Here is a 23,662-nt window from a genome sequence, read left to right on the forward strand (position 1 = left end):
TCCATCTCTTCAATGAAAATCACAATTAACTCAATTCATCTTCAAGGTTGAGGAGCCCTGGCAGCCCTCATCAGAATTTAAACACAATCTGCAGAGTTGGGAGTATTCACAAAGAGACAAATTGCACTCTGTTTCTCTTACCTGATGAGAGAGCATGCTGGGGCAGACAAACTAAAGTTTAGTAGATGTTTTCTCAGGCATACTGCATAGTCTGAAGTAGCCTTGCCTTGTGTTGTTATCCCGGGAAACAAGGGGTGCCGGAAACCCCTCTGGTGTGTGTTGCAGAAATCCTGGCTGTTCATTTCCTTCTGTCATTTCCTGCTCTTTCCTGCCTCACCTGGCACCCAGCCAAGCGTGCCAGCCACTGCCCTGCACCCCCCCCCCCAAAGAGAGGAGGCAGCAGGTGCTTATTCTGTGAAAATGGTTAATTCCATTATCCATTAAAGCCACCGAAGAAATACACCAAAGAAGTAAAACTTTCTTAGTACATTTTAAGCTACGAATTTCATTGTTTCTCAGCTGTGATGTGCTGAGTTCTGATGAGCTAAACATCTTACTGTGCTCTGGCTGTGGAAAGCAAACACCGCAGGCTTTTGACATTTGCTTTAGGATTTTGAAAAGGTGAAAACTAAAGCAAGATATGAGCTACAGAACTAGACAGAAATGCCTCTTTTTTTTCCACTGAGATCATAAGGAAAATATACCCATGGAACTAAGTTTTGATGAGTTCAAATTGGCAACGTAACTACAGAAATGTTTCCTTCATAGAGAGAACATTGTAAATGGTTTTGAAAAAACAAACAAAAAAATCGCCCAATGACACTGCAAAAGACTGAAGGACTGAAAACATTAAAACATTTCAATGCACACCCTGTTCAAAGCTGTAAGATATGTAAAATTTTAAGGAACCTACTTCAGCAAACATTGTACAGAGTAGTTTGGGGGAAGTTTTGTTTTAGAACCAGAATATTCTTAGTATTTGTATTTTTTATAAGTCAAAATAGTAGGTAGAACTTGATTAACTAAAAAACCCAAAGCATTCCAGACCATAGGATGATTTCCAAGTACACCATAAGCCCACTGTTAAAAACATAGGCAGATTTGGAGTTAAAAACAAACAAAAAACCTTGTGAAAGTCTGAAGGTCCTTTGGAAAGTGCAGGGTCATTACAGAATTTAAAAGCATATTTAAACATTTTTTTAATAACGAAGATGACTTTTAGTAGTCCCTTATTTTTTTACTCAAGCTAAGATGGCAGAATTCAGCTAAAACCGAGATGCATTCAAAATAATTGTTAAACCCTAAACTTCACTGTGGATCTGAGTTTAATTTCCCAGATCCACTGTGGACAAAGAGAAGAAAACACCCAACCAGTCCAGCCAGCCAGCAGATGTAACAGTCTCACTTCAGTCACATCTTGAAGTTCTCCATTCCTTCCACTGAAATACAGATGAAAACCTCAGGAACTGTCACCGCATGGTGCAGCCTGGGTGCCACAGTACAGCCAGTCCAGCTTAATTCTCCTGGGAAAAATGGGTCCTAATGAGGGAAAAATGCATGGAGTGAAGTTGCAATATTTTTCTTCCTTTTTGGTCAAGGCAAGATGCCTATCAGTGCTGGCCAAACACTTAAATGCAAAAAACCTCCCAGTTTTCCCGAACATCTACTATAACAATACATATATAGACACACCTCTGCACCTTAATAGCTTTAATTCAATAGCTCAAAAACAGTTTTGCAACTAATTGTAATTCATCTTCCTCACAGAACTGATGGGTAGGTTATTTTCTCGTGTGCTTTACTTTTGCTTGAGCTGGAAAAATATTTAAAGTCTCACTTCCAGCATACACAACACTGAGTTAGAGCACTCCTGCATCTCCTCACGAGCTCTGTTTTACACCAGCACTGCACTGAGGTCAGGTCTTTCAGTGATGAAACCCCACTCCACCTTTAGAGTCTCCATATGATCCAAAAGCAGTACTTTGAAAAATTTGGGACTGAAGGCAGTACACCTTTATAAAGGCAGGGGCTTCCACTGCTGAACATCAAGGGCCATCAGTACAAGAGCAGGCTTGTACTGCAGTAATGCAGTCACAGGGCTCATGTCATGATGGAAGCCACCTCACAGCCAAAACCAGCTTTCTGTGAAAAAGTTACTGCTAAAGTATGCATCTCACACTGTGGTCAGCAGGCTGCAGGACAAAAAGGAGCAGTTTCTGGCCTGTAAGTAGCAGCCAATGCAGTAAATTCCTCAATAAACAAAGTTGATTGCAAAAGAATCAGGATCTTACCTCAGAGCTCTACAGCAGGAGGGAGATGGGAATTTTTAAACCTGACGTTGCTGATGTAATTTCTTATTTGCACAGATGAGCCAACAAAGCTCTGCTTGAGTAGCAGCATTTTTCTTGCAGACTGACATGTATACAAACCTAAGTGCCAGCAGTACGTGCATAAAGGACACTGGTACCTGGAACTTGTGTTCAAGCATGGCAACCCCTGAAGCAACATGAAGAATGACAGAGGATAAAAAACAGAGGACAGCTTGTTAGCCAAGTGCTAACAAACATGTGTCAGCTGTTCATAACAGGATTCCCCCCACCCCAGCAGCTGTAAAAATGGTCTGTGGACCATCCCTTGTCTTGCAGGGACAGGAGATGAAAAGCCATGTAAGATATTCAGTGCTTCTGGGGAGAAAGTAAGGGAAGAAAAAAAAAAGAAAAAGAGCAATCACCTAGGGAAAATGTTCTCTCTTTGTGAGCAAAAGATCAAATGAAGGGTAACAAGATACTGCAGTTTTTTGTTTTTAGAAGTCAAATACTGAAGGCTTCAATACAAATGATTAAACTGCAAAACTGTGGCTTTTATTTCCAAACATACAATAAATAGGTCCACCACAACTAGCCTCTAACTTCATTTTACATGGAAGGATTTTAAAATTAGTTTGTGCATATTTAAAAATTAAACTTCCCTTTGCACATAATTCCATACATAACCAAACTGCATTACATACCAGCTTATGGTCTTGGCACTGTGATGCAAGCAACCAATTAGAGCTTTGTAGCAAGCACTTGAACAAAAATTGCATTTTGAATTGTTGATAAAGCATCTACCAACAATTTAATCTATTTCTGAAGCATAGAAAAACCTTCACGTAAATGCTGAAAAGCATGTTGTCTTCTCTTACGTCTCTGTAGGGGCTGCAAGGTGAGTAAGTAGACTTATTAAGTGTTCACTATTTGCTACATGATACAATTTTCATACCAAAATATCTTTACTGCATAGTAACATTCCGTATTTTCAAACGCAAAAAGAAATCAGATGCAGTCTTTTTGTTTTATTCCTCATCACTTAATTTAAAGACATTTTTAACGACAACTCTGCTTCATCACAGTGCAGAAGGCCATTAATATTTCAAGGATTTATTCAGTCATATCTTTAATACAAAAGTAGAGGCTGAGGAAAAGCCAGAGTAGTCTATACACAATGCACAATCTGTGTACATTCTGAAGCTGTACCTCTTCAAGAACTATTTATACACTCTTCAAACAAATCCCTTTATCCAGCAATTCAAAATACTTTAGATCAGGAGATTTATATTAGAATCAATACATTATATGCATATAAATACATTTACACCCTTCGGTTGCTTAACAACCCAGATGGCTGCGAGGACGTGACCTGAACTGGTTCTCCACTGGTTTGGGACACCAAATCGTGTTGGCAGCTGTTAACCACAGCAGTCACAGTAAAAAATGGAGATCTCTGCACAAGGTAAGTGTGCCACAGCATCAGTTAAGACTAGAAATAGCAGGTGACACCCTGGACCCTTCAGCAAGGCCAGGATTTCAAATTCTGTGAGATACAAGACACAGGCAACATTTTTTTTTCCCTCCGCTGATGCCCCATTCATAAAAAGTCTCAGCAGAACAGAAAAAAACCCAAACAAACAAAACCCCAGAACCCAACAAACCAAAAAAACCCAACAAATCAAAGCAAAAGCTTTTACAACTGCAAATTTTCTTACAAGACAGGTGCTGCAGCTTCCAAGAACAGGCAAAACTTTCATCATTAAAAAATAAAACCCAAAATCCTAGTGTGCAAGTGTGCAGCTCAGAAGATGATAGCAAGGATCAATGCAGAATTCAGTTCAAGCTGAAACACAGTATCCCAACTGTCTTGTGGAAATAAAATATATATATATATGTAAGTCCTCACTGCAAATCTCATCTTCAGTTACTGAGTGCGTTTATACATTACCTATGTACACAACTGCCATTCCCTTGCACCCTTCCTGCCCCAGTGCAGGCTGCAGCACCCTCAGCAGCAGCAGCAGCAGCAACCACCTGGATGATGCTCCCTGAGCCCTCGGAGGCCCCAGACCCCTGAGCCTTCAGGGACACAGCTGCAGGATGGCTCTGAGTCATCAGCACTGACTCACCACCCATCTATGAGCACTTCAGGAGTATCCAAAGCAGTAAGCACTGGTGGAGTAAGAAGTATCGTCCCAAGGTGCTAAAAGTTTTAAGCTTGAAGGTTTTCTTTCTACAATGCCAGGTATACAAATGTGTCTCTTTTTAAATAATATTGCACATAGAAATCATCTTAAACTTCGTAGTGAAAGCAGGGTTGAAAGACAGTGTTTCTGAAAACAGATTTAAAAGCTACCTGTACATAATAAGTTTTAATTTAAAGAACGCCAAGATTAAAAATCTAAGCACGTAATACTGACAGAAAAATGTTAAATTGCACAATCTACATATAAATTACATCTGTAAATACTTCAAAGTTTTTAAACATTGAATACCCTTGATTTCACAAATCAGCTAGGTCACTGTCAAAGGATCAGCTCAATGAGTTAAAAGTACTTTCCCCCAGAAAAAAACAAAAACAAAAAAGAAACACAAAGATCTGCAGTCTTAGATGAAGCACTGGAAAGAGTTAAAGCATTTCAGCTCAGAGGTAGTGCTAAACACATCCAACTAGAAGTCCATTATCTTTGAACTATGACGAAATAACGTAGTAAAATGTAGAAAGACTATAAAATTTACAAAAATAAATAGTTCTGAATGCTTTAGAAAATGCAAGAGACTTTGTTGACAAGTGTCTTGATCTGCTTTTCGGATCAAAAGAAAGCATGTCTCATTTTTAAAATATACCCATCTCTAGTACTGCACCTGCAATCCATGCAATCCAACTCTGCAACTTGACGTATGCCCACTTGGCATAGACTTTGATATTAAAAATAAAGTGGAGGCTTTGTATAAGATCATCTCATATGAAATTTGTTTTGCATGTAAATTCTTCTGACAAATTAAAAATTGCACATAAAAAAGTTTATTGAAAGAGGCATGAGGGGTGATTAAGGGTATGTGCCTACTGTTCCACATACACCCTGGAAGGAAAAAGATGATTGCACAGTTCTTATAAATAAATATTTCTTTTCTTAAAAAAAATCTGCCACTTGTTTGGTTATAAGTTGGAATTATTTAGAAAATCTCTCTAAAACTTATTTTTAGTTTGTGTTTTAAAGAGCTCTTTGCAACTTTTCCAGTGGCTTTTATCCTGAAACCAAATGAAAGCGGCAGTTAAAAAGTATCTTTGGGTAAAACAAGGATCAGGATCCAACAAGAATTTCCATGATGTGGTCCAGCTCACTCAGATCTGTTCTACATATCTGAATGTTGCTTGCTGAAGAAGAATTACAAGATGGAAAGGTTTTCAATGGTTCTTCTGTAGCAAGAGATGGTGGTCTGGTCGGCATTAGTGGAGGGCAACAGAAGTCTGAATCATACATTGAAGTGTCAATATCTTCAAAAATGTCATCTATTGCCAAATCCTTCAAGTAACTAGTTGAATTTGAGATCTCAAAGGAACCAAACACACATTCAGCTCCCTTCAAATCCTGTCTATCATCTTCTAGTTTGAGACCAGCATTTTCTGGAAACTTTGGCTGGTCATCTCCAGTAGGAACCAAGCAAGTAGGCGGGCTTATATCTTCTACAAAATCTAAATCCTTCAGAATAGATGAAATAGCAGATGACATATCATCATCTGAAACTATCAGCAGGCTATTTTCAATCGGGTCTTCTACAGACCGCAAGTCGCAGCAGTTAGACTCTTGCTGACTGATACCTGAAGGCAACTGAAGAGAAATCCCAGATGACTCCATCCCTGGGTAGCTGGGAGAAGTAGGAGTAATGCCAGGGCAGACATTAATTGGCTGCTGACTGCTCTCTTGTCTCATTTCCTCTTGAATTTGCCGCACTGTGTTGGCGATGAGGACAGAGCGGTGCAAGTTCGGTTCCACCAGCATTTTGTAGGTCTGTAGCTTGGTGAGGCACATGTTGAGCACCAGCTGCCTCTTAAGGGGGTAGGAGAGACTTCGACTGGAGTCAAAGGCACTCGAGAGACCAGCCATGTTCTCCTCATAGTCACTTAGCTTGCGCTTTAGACCTCTCCCCAACATGAACCTGAAAGAGAAAAATAAGGAATTAACCCTGGGCACGGAAGGCACCGCTTCTGCAAGATCTCAACAGACACTTTTGAAGTCTGTACTGCACAAGGTATTGATTAACTTAGATTATAATGCCACAGAACACTGAAAGGTACAGTAAAATCCTACATGAGATCCCACTTCCATTGAGAAGTTGCACTTCTCAGCTGTGTTGTTTCAAGGCAATTTATTATTTTAGCAGAAAACATGGAAGATATATAGAACTTTAAAAAAAAAAAAAAAGCTATGTACTTCTAAGTTTTGGGTTTAAGATTTACTTTTAACTCTGAGACTGTGAATTAATTATTGAAAATATTTAACAGGAGAGCTTTTTTAGCCTTTTATCCATTTAGATTGCATAGCATACAAAGACTCATTAATGAGAAATATCCGAATGTCCACATGAAATAAAATAAACATTTATGCTAAGGATTGTGGTAACTATACAGAATATTCCAACATTTTCATTTTAACATTCATTACTAGGTACAGTAGACAAGATTTGAAAGCAAGTTTCAACACCCATTTTTCTCATTCAGGTATTTGTAATGCCTTGCTCAGTGTCTCTGAAAACTCTGTTGAACTTTTTTTCTGAATTCTTTGATGACTTAAAAGTTGTTTAAAAACTGTTTTTGTTGGAGTATAGGCAGACAATAAGTTGTCCATGGGATAGCAATGTGCCCTTGTGGTCAAGAAGACCAATGGTATCCTAAGGTGCATTAAGAACCGTGTCCTGCAGATTAAGGGAGGTTCTCCTCCCCCTCTACTCTGCCCTAATGAGACCACATCTGGAGTATTCTGTCCAGTTCTGGGCTCCTCATTTCAAGAGACAGAGATATACTAGAGAGTATATATACTGTATGCACACACACCTAAAACACATGTGATCCAAACACACACAAGCTTGGAGACTTTGCAATTGCCCTTCACAATATACAGTGTTTTCTTGGGGGCAACAAGCACTTTGGTATCATTTGTATAAATACAGAAAAGGAGTAAACCATGCACAGGAAACACTGTTAAAATCTTGATTACAAACACCTTGATATGTCCATGGAACACACACACACCTCACTCCCAAACAATTAAAAAAAATAATTAAGCAGTCATAACTTAGACCCCCAGTGGCAGACTCAGGGCAGATCTTTCACACACAACGATCCAGACCCTGCAATGCTGCAGAGGGCCTCCCAACTTCCTCTTCATGTGAGCTCTGGACACTGCCAGCAAAAGCTCAGCTGATTGCTGCAGCTGCCAGCTGCTAGACTTTTGGGGACAAGGAGATGGCAGCAGGATAAAGCCTCTCTTACTTTTGGGATTTCTCCATATTTGCAGGAAGCACTGCAGGGCTCCATGGCTACGTCCATCAGTCTAGAGAAGACTGCTGGAGAATTTTGCTGTGGTGGAGGAAGAAAAAAAAAAGCAAGCAGTGCATATGTCTCAGTAAGAAACACAGGAAAAAACAGTTACTGGAGGAGTTTAGGTTTAAGACTTCTCGATCATTTCCACTTTTTTTTTAGAGGCATATATGAAATTAAATTTGTCATAAGAATGCATTTTTATGTAATAGGTAGTAGTTACTCCTATGGCACAGTTTACTAACACGTTCACCATTAACACACCAACAGAATTAATTACTAATAATTTAACCTGTGCTGCACTTTAAACTTTGGAAGCCTCTTTTACTTCAAAGTTTTCTGCTAAACTGCCACAGCACCAGCTGAATCTCTAAAAAAACCATAAGGTATCAGGATGGGCATGCCTATTCACCTAGGTGATCTTCCACACTTGTGTAACTCCCCTATTACAGCCCACCACATAGAGCAAACAGTTCAAGACCATAGCAGGCACTCCATTACAAACAAAACCAGAACAATTCTGGATACAAAATTAGGCATCAAATAATAGAAAATATTTTGTGTGTGCGTGTGTGCACGCCTCAAGCATCCTCAAACTATTGACAACACTGTCAGCAACTAGTAATTTTAGACTATCTACAGATTACACACGACTTTAAAGTAAAACTGTGACTAAATATACCAACTCATAACATATAATAAAGACAATTTGTGTCTGCAAGTCAGTGGAAACACACAATAAAATTATTAACACTCCATTTTAAGTAGCATTTGAATGCTGCGTACTACCTAAGGCATTAGCCCTTACCATTGCTGTAAAGAATAAAAATACACATCAAAATGTCTGTTTGTTCACTAAGCACCATCCTTCCAAAACACTGCACACTTTTTTTTTTCTCTCTCCACTAGCAAATTAAAGCAAACCAAAATTCACACACTCCCAGCAGAATGAAAATGAGACCATAAAAGGAGTAGGAACTGACATTTATACATTCAAAATGCACTGACAATTTCTAACTTTTAATATATTTTAGAATATATATGCACACAGTATATTATTAGCTACACAGTAAATCAAAGACATACCTATTTGTATTACATAAATAATGTTAATTTCTAACATCTCAAAAAGGAGCAAGTAAATCCTATAGAGAAGCATAAAGAGCAAACGATCATATGTAAGGATACATAATTTCAAAAAAACAACTTAATGGAATGCTTAACTCTTAAATTCATATAGTAGTCTACTTGGACTAAATAGTCCATGCTTATTTATGCAGACACCCTCCTTTCCATTCCTCAAATTTCTGTCACGATTTGTTGCAGAGTATTCCAGAAATGCGTAACAAAGCTTGAGCACAGCAGCACTCTGATTTATAAAAATGAAGTGCATTATTAGCTCCAACTTCAAATGTTTCTACGTAAAAGACTCCCCACTCTCTAGATCTCAAAGATTCTTCACTTTTTTTTAAATATACAAAGATAAACCTGACATGTTTTAGAAATTTTGTGTTTAGTATGATTTTTGCCTCACTGCAAGGATCTGTAAGCCTCTCTCCAGAAGCTAGATGACTGCAGAGATTACATAAAAATTTAGAAAAGGCTAGTGAAAACCAGAATACCACTGGTACAGTGGATTTAAAAATGACTAGTGTCATGGTTGCTACAGGAGACATTAAATTTCAGTTCTTGTCAAACACACTCAGCTGCTGACCTACAAAAGATACAAAGCCCCTTTGTTACCAGCTAATCTACATGTTATCAGGCCTTTCTGTTTTCTAGTATAAGAATTTCTGATAGGGTCATATCCTTAAACTAATCCTCATTTTCTTAGTAACTTGTCTTTTTGTAGCCCTGCCTATGCAAACATACATCCCAAACTCCAAATTCCCAAACCAATCAAACAGCATCTTTTGATAGCATTACTTTGCAATACAAGGTGTTGATGACAGCATTTTGTTAGGCAGTGCTCCCCCACGCCACTTTGATTTTTGATACTAAGGAAAACAAATAAAAGTCCCCACAAAAATCCAGGCTTCCATGCCTGGACAACCCAGTATTACTCAGTGACTGCTATGCAGCTGTCAGTTCAAAGAAGTGCAAATTGGGCACAAAGAGAGTCTAGAAACAGCACTCTCCTTGCTCTTGCCTGATTCCAGGAACCTAATAAGATGTCAGTAAACTAGATCAAGTAGTAGGATTTTGAAATGTGTCAATCTGGTAACGCTGTAAGCAAAAAATCTGAATATAAAAATAAAATCAAAGTTTACGCCAACTTCAAGCATGAGGGTCTATACATAGCTGTTCCATAACAAAAGAGGCAATGTGTAAGTCACTGACTTTAAAGTTCAACAACTTTTTTTTTTTTAGTTCAGATGCTCGATTTTAGAACCTTTTGTCATGAAAAAGAACAATGAAGAAAACCACAACTCAAGAATTTTTTTTTTACTGGTATTTTCTCATCTTCTCTCATTACAGTAATGCAAACTGAGCCACAGGCCATTTATGGCAGCATGTTTTTTTAAATTAAAACTATTTGGAGATACAGAGAAAAAGAAGCAAAGTGAACTCCATGTTAAGGAGTGACAAACTCTCTAACCCTGTCACTGAAGTACAAAAAAGTGAGCACACAAATTCTGCTCATCAAGCATGTTCCTTAGTTCCTTCCAGATCCACAGAAGACATTTCATAGAAACTCCTCCCCCTGCTAAGATGGCAATAAGCACTGTAATCCTACACTGTTCCATAGTTTGAAAAAAACATGGAGGGAACAAGCACATCCCTGGCCAGCAAATCCACACAGAATACCAATCAAACAGGCCTGGTCAGAGGATGCAGATACTCAGAAGAAACATTCCAGGCAACCAAGACAATTTCACATTGCGATGTGTTGTGGACAATACAGGACTCGTGCCACCATTTCAGAGGAAAAACACAGCTCCATCTGTCACAGGGTCTGATAGTGCAGTGCAGCTGCCACTGACACATGGTAAGGAGGTACAGCTGGAAAGAGTCATAAAGAAGAATGCAGCATGTGAAAACGCTCAATTACTTCTATCTGGGCAAACGACTCAATTTCCCCTTACCTTCCAAAAAAGGTCTCAACAGCAAGTTTAACAATGTTTAAAACTCAGAACTGCTTTACTTTTCAGCAGAGAAAGTTTCAAAAAATATGAGTTTCAAAAACATAGACTGCACTGTGAATACACTTTTCATGCACAAAACAAGAACTATAGTAAAACACACACAAGTTACAATTTTATGTTTAAAGGATAGGTTTAAATAGCAAGATTATTGAGAAAGTATTTGGCCTGCGCTATGCAGGTCAAAATTTCATTGGCAGGGATCCCTTCTGGCTTTTCTTTATAGGATACTACTAAATTCAGACTTAATGTATCTGTCTCATACAGCCACACTTGAATTTTTCAGCCTAAGACTGTGAAAAATTACTTTTTCACAAAGTGAAAAATTACTTTTTCTTATAGTACATAAATACCAGATTTTAACAGGTATAGGCACCTCACAAGTGAAAGCTGTCTGTCTAGCTTGCACAGCTCACATATTAAAATAAAAATTAAAGACTCCTTTCTATGTTAATTTGGGTAATTCCCTTTCAAAGTCTCCTTTGGCTTGTAACTGCAGAGACCATGTAACAGTAAAAATGGACAGAAGTCTCTCTGGATTGCAGACCTGTGTTTGTAACCAATAACCTGATTTCCCGCTCTCTCCTCTCTTCCATGGACACACATTTCACAAGTACACCTCTATCCGCAGAAGTCCAAAAGAAAACAAACACCCCTATAGCTATGGTTATATCCCCAAAATATTTGCTGCTTGTAATGATAAACTTTGCCCCATCTGACACTCATTTTAGCTTAGCCAAGCTCAACTTTGTTAACAGTTTTAATTAAGCTGTGGGCTGGCTCTGGACTAGTACTGCAGGTAGCACTCCATGTGTAAGAACACACGCAAGAAAAAGGTAAGGCTGAAGGTTCAGTGAAGAGACACAGTATAAATCCTTTCCTCCCATCTGGATTTAACACTGATCACTTCAACATGACTTACATAACACAGTAAGCTCTCAGACTGTGCTCTGAACGTGTGTCCTCAGCAAGTGCTAGAGATACCCACCACATCTTGGCTCTCAGCAAAAATTAACAGATAGTGAGGGAAGGAGGATTAAACATCTTAGAAAACACCTTTGTACAAAAGCAATTTGGACCTGAAGAAGATACTTTAAGATACACAAAAATGTATTTAAGTCCCTGGCCTCCCCACCCCCAGCCCTGCCCCAGTTTAGCCAAGATGAGTAACTGTTGGAGAAGGCACAAGTGACTAAAAGTGTGCATATAGGGAGGAGTGCAGTCCTGCCAGATTACTCCCATATCTAAACTCCTCTGTAACAGCAACTTTGCAGGAGTTAGAAGTGATCACAAAATAGCTGCTCAAAAGAGGGAGAACTAATGTCAGGTTTTTGAGCACCAAATCCTGACTTCTAATACACTTAAGTCTGTCACTACTAGAGCAGCTGGAACACAGAACCAAGATTGCTACTGTTCTCAAACATAACACCCCCAAACCAAACCTCAAAAGCTTACAGAAAAACATCCCACACCCATGGATGGCCCTAACATCCTTTCCCTCATTTTGAAAAGAAGAGTAGGCTGAATAGTACTCATTAAGTAGAGGAAAGGAATGAGAGGAAGAGTGAGTCTAGTACAGGAGTATGCTGGAATTTATAACCTTTCCACCACCACTTCACTATTTGTGGAAGTAGAGAATAAATACCTATCCTACAGTAATATTTTAGGAGATGAATTCATGTTTACAAAGCACTTGGGAGTAGGCTTTACCTTGATTTAAGTTAGCTTGAACTCCCCATACACACACACACAACCTGTTTATATTAGTTCTAATGCAATGTGGAAAATTCCTGCACTTAAAGGATGTTTTCCCAGGTTTGCTACTCCCATTTTATCTCATGAAGCACTGACAAGTGCTTTGCTGTACTAACTAGTGCAGCTAAGAACCAGAGCACAACATTTCACTCCAGAAATGAAACTCCTCTGTTGGGATGTGAACCTTACACAAGTGGATCTGTGCTGTTTACAGACAGAACCAACCACTCTAGGAAGCTGTTACCTATCACTAGAGGCTAATATGGAAAGCTGCTGAGGCATTACCAGTGCTAAGCAGAGAAAAACTTTCACCTTTAAAAGAAAATAAACTAAACCAGTGTCTCTACCTTCTCCATCCTCTCCTCCTCTACACTTGTGTATTTAGTTTCATTTACAAATAAAACTCTCAGGTCTATATTTTTAGTGTCAGTGGGTTTAGCAGACATTTTTTTCCAGAAATTTTTGGGTGGGTTGTTTTCGGGTGTTGTTCTTTTTTTGTTTTCATGTGTTTGTTTGGTTTTGTTTGTTTGTTTGTTTTTAGCAGAAGAAGGGCCTGGAATAATTTAAACTAAGGATCAATAGTACTTAGCAAATGCTAACCCATGATGAAGTGTTACTAAATCTAGAAACTTCTATAGTTAAACTAAATTGTAATTACGTCAGAACATAAAGGAATCCAAACAACAAGAACAAAGCCACCACAGTGCCACCAAAGTATCTCACTGGAGAAACACATGATCATTAGAATGGCAAATACAATGCCATATCTCTTCACAGCTTGTTCTGATCAACTGAACAGTTCTCAATCACTTTTCCTCACAGTATCTATTTATTTCAAAGACAGAGATACTGGATTCATTTATATACATCACACTAACATATACTTTAGAGTTGGAGTGATCTAAATAGAGATCCATTAATAACAAAGGTTGTAGCTTATTAACTGCATCAAATCAGCATATCTTACTTTAACAGAAAACTCAGACCAAAGCAACCAAAAAGATTAAAAACCCTTTCTTTTTCCTCATAGAGGGTCATGCATTTACTCCAGCTTTTCTGTTCAAGATATTTAGATAAGTGTTTTTCAATATTCAAATCAGAAATCACATTAAATTTTCTCTAACAGAGTAACACACCACAACCCTCCTGCAGTGTCAGACTGCACTCTCCTTACAAGAAAGTATTTTTACACTGTGCAAAGTTCTAGGGCAGGTATTACAGAAACAGCATCAACTTCAGCAGCTGAACAGTGGACTTCACTAAAAGCTTGAAGTCTTTGTCAAAAGTTCCAAGAAACATGATCTTACAGGAGTATTAAAGTCTTTGTTACATTATAGAACTTCCTCAATATAAAGGAAAAGTAATGCAAATTCATTCAGAATACTCAAAGGGCTTATACTATTTAGTTTGCCTAAAGCACCCCACTTTACATTATATTCCAGCTTGAAAAATTACTTTCCAGTTCACCATTCTAGTTCACAATAGTAACATACACAGCTGGATATCAAAGCATGCAGTAAGAATGTACAATATGATATCACAAAAGCATACAAGTAGTTACCCTTAGAAAACAGGAAAGAGTCCAGGCAGGAAGATTCCAAATTTTGCATAAAGTGTGGTCATCCAAGAGTCTTGAACTATTCAAGAGGCCAAGCCATCCACCACGGTAGGATGATGTGACTTAAGGGGAAAAACAACAAAAAGAGTATTTCATTATTAAGTGAATTTTTTTTTAACCAGAAATATTAAACACAATTCAATACAACTTTTAAAAATATTTGTCATAAATCCTATAACAGCAGTTAAACTGGATAAGAAAAAATTAATGAGTACAAGGAAGTAAAAAGACCTAATAGTTTCACCTAGGAACACATAAAATGTGGAAATTACCTTTCATAAATGAATACTACAGAACAGAACGCTGATCCTCTAAGTGTTAGGCTTTAGGATAAGAACTTGCATTGACACTTCTTCAGGTTACTGAACACCGATTTACAGTTGTAATCATCTCAGAAACCATGTATCAGGAGAGACAAAAGCATGAACTGTAAAGAAGTACATTTCAGAATTATCCCCTAACATTTACAGGGTGCAACAGAAGTTACATTTTTATTAAGCTTCCTAACTTTCCTCATTTTCCGCATACACAAAGCTAATATGAGGAAATAGCTGGCAGGATGTCCTATGATTCCATATAATATTCAGTGTGGCATCATCTTCACAAAACCCCTAATAAAGCAACACCTACAATTTGGCTAGAGACCACACAGATTAAATTACAGATTAGACTGAGGCACTGGACATTGGGAAATGTGGAAAGGCAAAAAAGTGACAGTTAATAATGGACTTGGCTAGGAGATGTGGAGGGAATTCTAGCATTCTATGTTTCTGTGAATTGTACGATCCATGCTCCTGAGGTCTCAACTACACCTGAAGAATCAAAGTTTTTTTTACTGCAGGAATTAAAACCTTATCCAGGCTAACAGCCTAGCATCTGGGTTGTAGTTAGCATGTTGTGGGTAGACATAGATCCACAGACACCTGTCCCCCAACTACAGCAAACAAATTACTTCCCAAATTTACCACAAGAGCAAGGATCAGTACTTATCCAGATAAAAACAGTCCTTCATGATCAAGGATCAAATGTTCATACATTATTTTACAAATCTTAAAATAATACATAGTGAAAGGCAGTCTTACATTCAGACAGATGGAAAGGTAAACGAATACAGTTCATCTTACATAGGAACTCATAGCCTGATGCTAGCAAAGGGCTCCTCCGTTTACAGAATCTCGGAACTGTAAAGATGCAGTAAAACAGCAGTAAAATGCCCGCAAACTAAAAACAACAAATCTAACCCACAGCAATAAACACATTACTATCTCCCTCCTCCTCCTCCTCCTAGAAGCTGACTTCTTTGTAAAGAGATGCAACCTTTTTATAAACAAAAAAATAAAACCAAATAGACAAACGAAGACAACATATTTGCTTCTGAAACAGCAGAACGTCAAAAGGTCACTGCTGAGGTTAAATAAAAAATTACTTGTTTGGTCATAGGGAGAGGTGTACATTCATTGCATTTTCTATACAATGAACATAAATTAACAAATGTTTCAGAATGTGAACTCTTTAGCATTAAAGAATCAAAAAAGCCCTAAAAACATACTAATATGTTTAAAGCTAAAAGCACTTGATAGAAAATTAACACTGTTAATTGTATTTCAGAAGTCAAACCTTTTGCTAGAAAGATCTTAAATCCAAGAAGTTAACGCATTTGATTCCTTTATGCATTATATCCTTTAAAGGACTCCTGCAAAATTAACTGCTGAGGTTATGCTTTTCCTTTTATATGACTTCACAAGTGAGTCAAGTGTCTGGAAGAAGCACAGAATTGAAGAACTAAAGGTTTAGTTTTTACAATTTGTTAAAAAAACCTAAACTATGTAAGACACGTGGTAGCTGTAAATCATTATGAGTTATAAGTGCAGATTTTTTTTCCCACCGTTTTCCCTTGCTGTTTCCTATCACTTGTTTATAGGTTACTTTAGAAATCTGACCTTATAGCATTTATAGCATTAATGCTCATGGTGCTTTCCAAATTACAGATGACTGCTTGAGCTAAGGAACCTTAGCTGAATCAAAATCAAACTAGAGAACTACTGACACAGGGCTCCTACATGCTTTTGGATTGTTCCAATATAGTTCGCAAATTTACAGGCCTATTATGGGCAAAAACTATTAACTGCATCTATTACCGAGATGAATTTACGATATGAATAAATGAGACGAAGCTTACGCTCCTCCAGCCTCATCCACCTACCCGTAGTTCAGACTAACGCACACGTTTATCCAGACAAACAAAACCTGCCATTAAAAACTTAACTGCCGCAAACACGCAGGTCGCAACTCTCCAGAGGCAGCGACGAGTGCCAGAATTTAAAAAGCTGCGATTCAGGGAAAGCCTCTTTTCCCTGCCACCCTCCCCGCAGCCACTCCTGCGAGTGCACCAGTACCAGCCCAGCCCGGGGGAGCCTGCCACCATTTGGCCTTTGTGGAAGGAGAACGAGTTGGTACTTCCTGCAGGCGGCCGCCCGCGCCTCCCCCCGCAGCAGCGGGCAGCAGTAACCAGAGACAACCTTGGGCTTCCCGAGCTGCGAAAAGTTACACTCCTCCCCCTTCCTCCTCCCCGGCTTACCAGAGACCCCGGCCGAGCTAATTATAACTGCGCTAACAACTTCCACCGCAGTCGCCGCTCCTCCCGCCCTGACCGCCGGCCTCACCGGCCCCGCTCCGCTCCCCCGGACCCAGCCGTGACTCCTCAGGGCTCACCGTGCCCCCCTCCTCCGTCCTCATCCCTCTCCGCCTGTCTCCGCCGCCTCGTCCCCGGGCTCCGCCGGGCCCCCGCCCTCCCCTCGCCCGGCCTCCGTGCCCCGCCCCCACCCCCCAGCGGGGCCCCCTGCTCCCCTCAGGGGGCTTTCCCACTGCCCCTGCCCACCCGGCCCCAACCCTCCGCCGGCAGCCGCCGCTGCCCTCCCCCCGCGCCGTGCCGCCTCCCTGCCCCCAGGCTCGCCAGCCCCACGCTGGCGGAGGAAGGGGCTGTGCCCCGGCCCCCCCATAGCACCTCCTTCAGAGCCGCCGCTCGGCTCGGGCCGACCCTGCCCTGCCCGGTGCCTCACCTGGGAGTGGAGGAACCCCCCGTTCTTCCGCAGCCTCCCGTGCCCTCTCCAGCCAGCCAACCGGGCTCCCTACCACGGGGCTGGGACTCCGACCGGGAGGAGGCGGAGGCGAGCGCCACCCCCGCCGGGCCCCGGCAGCCTCCGCTCCGCCCTTCCCTCCGCCCGCGGCACCTACAGCGGAGAAGGAAGGGAGGGGAAGGGGGGGCGCTGCGTGCACCGCGCCCGCCAGCTGGCCGCCTTCCCATTGGCCAGCTGTCCCTTCAACCTGCCCAGCAACCATTTTCTGACTGGCCGGCGCTCTGAGGGGGTCGGGCTCCGACTGGCCCAGCGGTGCCGCCCAATGAGAAAGCAAAGGAGAGGGGAGGGAGGCGGGGCCGCGCTGCTGCCTCACCCAATGGGGAGACGGGCGCCGCAGAGTCCCCCGGCTCGGCACTCCGGGAGGCGGCTCCTCCCGCACGGCGCGGGTGCCGCTGAGAAGGGCGGGGGATGGTGGGGACGGAGGGGTGAGGGGGGTGAGGAGAGGCGGAGCTGCCGGGCAGGCACAGGGCTGGACACCGGCCGGCTGCACGCGGCGCCGCCCGTGAAGGGAGCGAGGGACGGCCCGGACCGGCGGTGTGGGGGGGGGAGGGGGGAAGAAGATGGTGAATGAGTGGTATCGGAGAGCTGCGGCGGCACCGGGCGGGCAGGGCTCGATACCGGCACTCAGGACCCTCGACCCAGGCCCTGCGCGCCCCGCCCACCCCCTCCTCTCTTTTTTTTTTTTTTTTTTTTTTTTTTTGTGGTTTAGACTCTGGACGGAAATTGCCAAATTTCATTCGGAAGACTCGCAAGGGCCTCCGTACAGCCGCATTCCTTCAGCTCCCGTTTCCAGAGCAGTTGGGAAATAAGGCAACCACGTCTCACCAAGCGATAGACCTACATCAAACATTGCACAATTCTTCCAGAAATGTTCACTTAATTTTTTTTCCCCTTCTTTAAAGATGAGGTGGCTTTGGCCACGCTCAAACCTCTCCTGTTTGCTTTCCACGGGTACTTGCCTAATCAAATTATATTGGTACAAGCATTTGTACAAAGCAGATTTCAAAATCTGATGTTCAAATGCTTGTAAGGATTGATTTTGAGCCCTTGTTCAACCCTACCATACCTGATGAATCTGCAGAAAGCTGCTCTGCTCTCCGAAATGGGTTTAAATCAGTCTGTAGGACAGTAAAAACACACAAAAATCAAGCTCACTTGTGCAAACAGGATTTCCTACCTTGCACGTGTGTCCAGACCAGCTTCACCCACAGGTTGCATATTGGTCTGTTAAACACTACAGAAACACCTGCAGTTGTCGGTGGAGATAAAATAACAACTGTGATGAAAGATCAGTTGCTTTTTGTCATTACTCAGAAAAAGAAAACTCAGTTTTTGGAAACTCCTCGGGTCCAACAGGTTTTGATGCTCATGTCTCCCTGTGGGCATTTGTGAAGGGGTAGGAGTGTCCAGGCCCAGGACTTGAAGGAAGGGGCAAAGGGCAGATGCACAGAAAACTGTAACTGACCCCAGTGGGGTCCGGTCCACTGCTGGGGGCAAGGGGACATTTCCACAGGCCACCTCTCTCCTGCAGCCTGCTGCCACCGATTTCTGGACCCCAGCTGTGCTCTGACCTCGCTGCCAGCAGCCCCAAAGCACAGAATAGGAGCAAGTGCTGCCACAAGAATTAATGAATCCTTTTTGACACACTGCCAGGGCTTTGTGGGAGAAGGGCTAAGTCCCTGAATGGCTGAGGGGTGACACTCCTACCCCTTTGGTCCATCTGCTGCACCAGAAGCAGGGGGCCAGTGGCAGTGCTATTGGGAAGAGGAATGGACCAAATATCCCCTGTACCCCTTCCCTTCCCACCATGCACTGTGACTTAATTGGAAGAGTGACTCCAAGATGTCCAGGGTTTTTCTGTATGCTCAAGTCAGCCAAGGACAACCATGAGTATCCCACCAGGACCAATCCCTGCCATATGCTAGGGATTATCTCAGAGGAACAAAGGATAGACACACAAGGTAGCTGGTGTAGAAGGGACATTATCTGAAAGGGTTATGTCTAATGAAGCACATAAAGGGGTAATGTAACCAGCAGCACCACCAAAATATTTTAGTAACTTAAGCAAAAATTAGGTTTTCTAGACTGGAGGCCAGCTGAAACCATGAACTTTCAGAGCAAGCCCACAGCACTGGTGTAGCAGTCAATTCATTCCTCTACAGCTACAGTGAGTGAAAACAATTCCTGAGCCACCCTGCCCTTCTCACAGCCCTCTTGGTCCTCAAGTCCTCCTTATTCCAACTGCCAGGAGCCTGGATGGGTGAAGCACATTTGTCCCCACTCAGCAGACACCATCTTTGCTTTCCTCACTTCTGTGCAGTCAGATGTTTTGTACCCAATTTTTAACTTAAAAAGGGATGTGTGTGCCTTCTACAGCAGGAGTTTGTAGAAAGGTCCATTCTGTTTCATACATGCTGAGAAGGTCTATGAAAAAATTTAACATGGACACGTTAAATAGACACATCAGAACCTTGGCTTTATGGCCTAATATTTAAAGAAGTTAATAGAAATTACACAGTCCACCAATTATTTTCAAAGGTTCTTGTCACTTTTTCCCTTGTGGTATATCAAACAGTGGAATTTGTGTAAGAGAACTGGAACCCAGTTCAACTTAGCTACGTTCATGACCGTGCAACTCACATCTTAAACCTAGAGATGTGTTTGTCTCAGGAATTCTTAAGTCTTCAGTTTGCATGTAAAGACTTTCTTAACAAAAACTTTCCTTAAAAGCCCTTACTTTCTCAAATGAGGTCATGTTCTTGCAGACTTCAGTGCTCTTCCATTTTGCCTTAAACTAACCTCAAGGCAAACAGAAGACTTGCCAACATGAGTTCTTTTTCTATTAAAACATGCTCTTTCAGTATGACTATACTCACTGCAGCAGCCCAGGATACAATTCTCATGAGCAGTTTTGCTTTTGCAGCAAATTTCACACAAACTAGAAAAAAAAAACAACCCCCAAACCAATCAGGGTCTCTATATAATTCATCTGAAAGGATGACTGGAGGTCTGCTGCTTCTACTTACCTTTGTACTAGGCATCTGTTCAAAAACAAAATTCCAGGAACACAGGAACTAATGAAGACTGCTTTCCTATGGATTTATACCTGTGATTAATTGCCTCTGTGTCTAAGGCACAAGCTCTAATTGAAGCTGGTCTCATGCCTGGAAATTCATCTCTCCCTTATCTGGATTACTGGATACAGACTGCAGTTTTCTTCTTATCTCTCATTTACCTGCACACTTGAAAAAAAAATAATTCCAAAAATGTAGTGACTGTGAGATCTGCCAGATTTGATTTAAATTAATTCTGAGTGACTGAATGCCATACTTCCATTGAAAAGTAAGAAAGGGTAGTGCCTACTGCACTAAAGCATGGTCAGTTCTTTCTGGTGGTAAACCCTCTGTGAACTACTAAATAATCCTACACTCAAGTTTAAAAAACCAACAAAACCATGACTCAAGATATTAATTTTTTTAAAAGCCAACACATTATTGAGTATTTGTCAGAGTACTAAAGGAGCAATTATTCTGTCAAACGAATCACGATTTACAAGAAAAAGCACTTTGTCCCTGTAACTTCCAAAGCAGATACAAAAGCAAACCACATAACTGGGCTTTAATTAAAACAAATAACCACTCACAATTTTATTTTAAACTTTTGTCAGCTTGCTATGCAAAAAAACCCCCAGTACTTTCCATACCTAGCATTTCTGTCAGTAATGATCTCAAAAACAGAGAAGTGAATTTGTTAAAAGTACTGTTTTTGTTCTGTGTGTATTAAACTCTTGATGGCTGGGGTATTTTTTGTTTGTGGGTTTTTAAATTTTATTTTATTTTAGCCATATACCTGCTGTTAGCTTTAGAAGTCTTTTAAAAGCTTGCACAACCCAAGTTACATTTTCTTGATCTCCAAAACTTGCCTGTAACTTGACCATGAAAAATACAGGTTTTTTGTTCCCTTGTTGTAAATTTTACTCCTACAGTACTTACTTGCAGCTTCCCACATGCCCCTAAGGGACTTACAAATACAGAAGACACGTGGATGTAATTTCTTTTTAATTCTGTTTTTGCAAAAAGTCAGGTAATCACCTGTATCTTCAATTATACTTCCCTAAAAAGATGGCAGTTGACATTACTGAACATTTTCCCTGCAACGGAAAGTTGCCTCTAGCTTTAGTGTGCACCAACACTTACACCACAGTAATTCTTCAGTTCATAAAACATTCATTTTGAGGGCATCTTGGTTAATCAAAGGATTGATTGATGTTTTTTTCATAAAAAGATACCATACAAACTTCTGAAAATGTCAGATAATGAAATGTTAGTATTTTTCAGTGGCTTTAAAAAAAAGCCAAGTCACCACAGACATCTGAAATAAATCTCTCTCCTGACAAATCAAATTATTCAGCAGGATTTCATCTCTTCTTGAAACTTTCTTAAAAATAGTAAAATTTATCTCAACTGTCAACCTTGCAAGAGCCAACAAAAGGAGTTTAGACAATCTTTGTGAAAGCTTATAGTTGAGTGAGAGAAACTGACAAAAAGAAAAGTATTTTCCTAAGATGTACATTCAATTTCTTTGCAATTAGGTGGTGTTGTACTTTTGGTATTACTCAAGTAATTTGAATTCACACTCATTTTAGAGCTGATGAGCAATCAAAATTTGCAGTGATCAGTCATGTTGGTTTTTGGTGGTTTTGCATAAGGGACTATACATCCTAGGCCTGAGACATAACTGTACTTTCACTTTGAACAAAAGTCACTTTTAAAAGCATTTTTGTCTTATCCTAGATGTCAAAAAATAGGTGTGATTTTTTTTTCATCCTGGCTTTGACAGTTTGTTTAGTTATGTAGGAATATGGAATAAATCACAGAACTGTAAAGCAGTCATACACTGTCAATATTCTGAGGCACAAGGCATCTGTAACAGTCTGATAATTACAACAGAAAACTGAATTGCCAGTTCACAATAATGTTTTTTACAATTCCTACTAAAGCAGACCAGGTATACCTGGGACTTTAAAACTTCTCTTAAGACAGTTTTGAGAACAAGGTAATTCCTGGTGAGCGTGAAGATTGGCATGTGAAATCCCCAACCCACTCAAGGCTGAAACCCCTCTGTGCTGCACTGCTGAGGCAGCCTGGAAAGGTGCTTCTCATCCAAAGAAACAAGTCCCTCTTCATGGACTAGATTTGTCCTTTAGGCAAATATGGCTACATTCCTGGAGACAGGAAATGTCTTTTGCTAGATAACCTAATACCTGTACAACAGAGAGCAGATTAAAAACCCAACAAACACTAAAGAGGGAAGTGATAACCAGCTGAGCTTTCAGGCACATGAGCTGCTAAGGCAGGCTGGATCCTCACACCAGAGCCTTTCCTGAATGCCCCAGCTCTAGAAGCTCCTTCTGTTTCTGGATGTTCTTGCAAGTGAGAGAGGAAAATAAAACCACAGGCTGAAGGGGTAAGATATTCAAGGTTACCTGAGAAGGGAGCAGATTTGATGTTAGTTATTCTCTTGAAAATACTTCCTTTTTGTTCAGATCTAAAGCTGGCATATGTCATTCACACCAACAATCTTGTTTCAGACGGTGTTGACTGCCATGTGTGTTTCATGACTCTTTTCCCTAGAACACATAAAAAGAAAAAAACCTGCGAGCAAAATTTTACAGAAGCCTTTTCTAATTTAACAGAGGTTAAATAATTTCCCATTTATTTGTAGAAATTAAGAAAATCGCCAGCAAATAACATCTCTTGCCATTTGTACTAACAATTCACAAAGTAAGTAATTTAAAATTCATTCATTTTACAGGCACCCTGTAATTTCTGATGTCTCTCAGTATCTTAGAGGAATACAAAGAGGGAAAATATACTGTATTAACACCTTTGAGTGATGTTTATTTAACTAAGACCTCTTTGGACTAGCAGAGAAATGACAGTGCAATTTAGAAAATAAGGTTTGTGGGGCTTTTTGTGTTTTTTTGTTTTTTTAACAGGATAAGTGAAGCTACCGCAAACAAGCAGCTGAATTAGACTAAGACACCCCAATAACGTAGGGAGAGAAGCTGATTTTCACTGACTGGTGCTTGCAAAGTCAGAGCAGCTCTAGGCACACAGCAGTTCTGTACAGAGACTGGGCAAGTTGCAGCAACACAA

The 23,662-nt window shown here is 40.7% G+C and overlaps 1 protein-coding gene across 9 annotated transcripts; it reads right to left on the reverse strand.

Annotated features, from left to right (window-relative positions):
* Nucleotides 1–2,839: 2,839 nt before the first annotated feature.
* Nucleotides 2,840–17,606, reverse strand: LOC103535045 (SERTA domain-containing protein 2-like). 9 transcript variants are annotated; one of them, XM_030452201.1, is made up of 6 exons: nt 17,427–17,580; nt 15,492–15,548; nt 14,640–14,757; nt 14,311–14,429; nt 7,804–7,890; nt 2,840–6,470 (listed from the first exon to the last, which is right to left on the reverse strand). In XM_030452201.1, exons 5-6 carry the CDS (start codon nt 7,818–7,820, stop codon nt 5,615–5,617), a joined length of 873 nt encoding a protein of 290 aa, XP_030308061.1. In that variant the 5' UTR covers nt 7,821–7,890; nt 14,311–14,429; nt 14,640–14,757; nt 15,492–15,548; nt 17,427–17,580; the 3' UTR covers nt 2,840–5,614. The 9 variants fall into 9 exon arrangements, with proteins under 9 accessions (XP_030308061.1, XP_030308058.1, XP_030308057.1 ...); XM_030452198.1 differs by having other exon boundaries at nt 14,640–14,794; XM_030452197.1 differs by having other exon boundaries at nt 14,640–14,794; nt 15,450–15,548.
* Between the last annotated feature and the right edge of the window lie 6,056 nt (nt 17,607–23,662).

This window comes from Calypte anna, chromosome 5A (assembly GCF_003957555.1).
Source record: "Calypte anna isolate BGI_N300 chromosome 5A, bCalAnn1_v1.p, whole genome shotgun sequence".
NCBI lineage: Eukaryota > Metazoa > Chordata > Aves > Apodiformes > Trochilidae > Calypte > Calypte anna.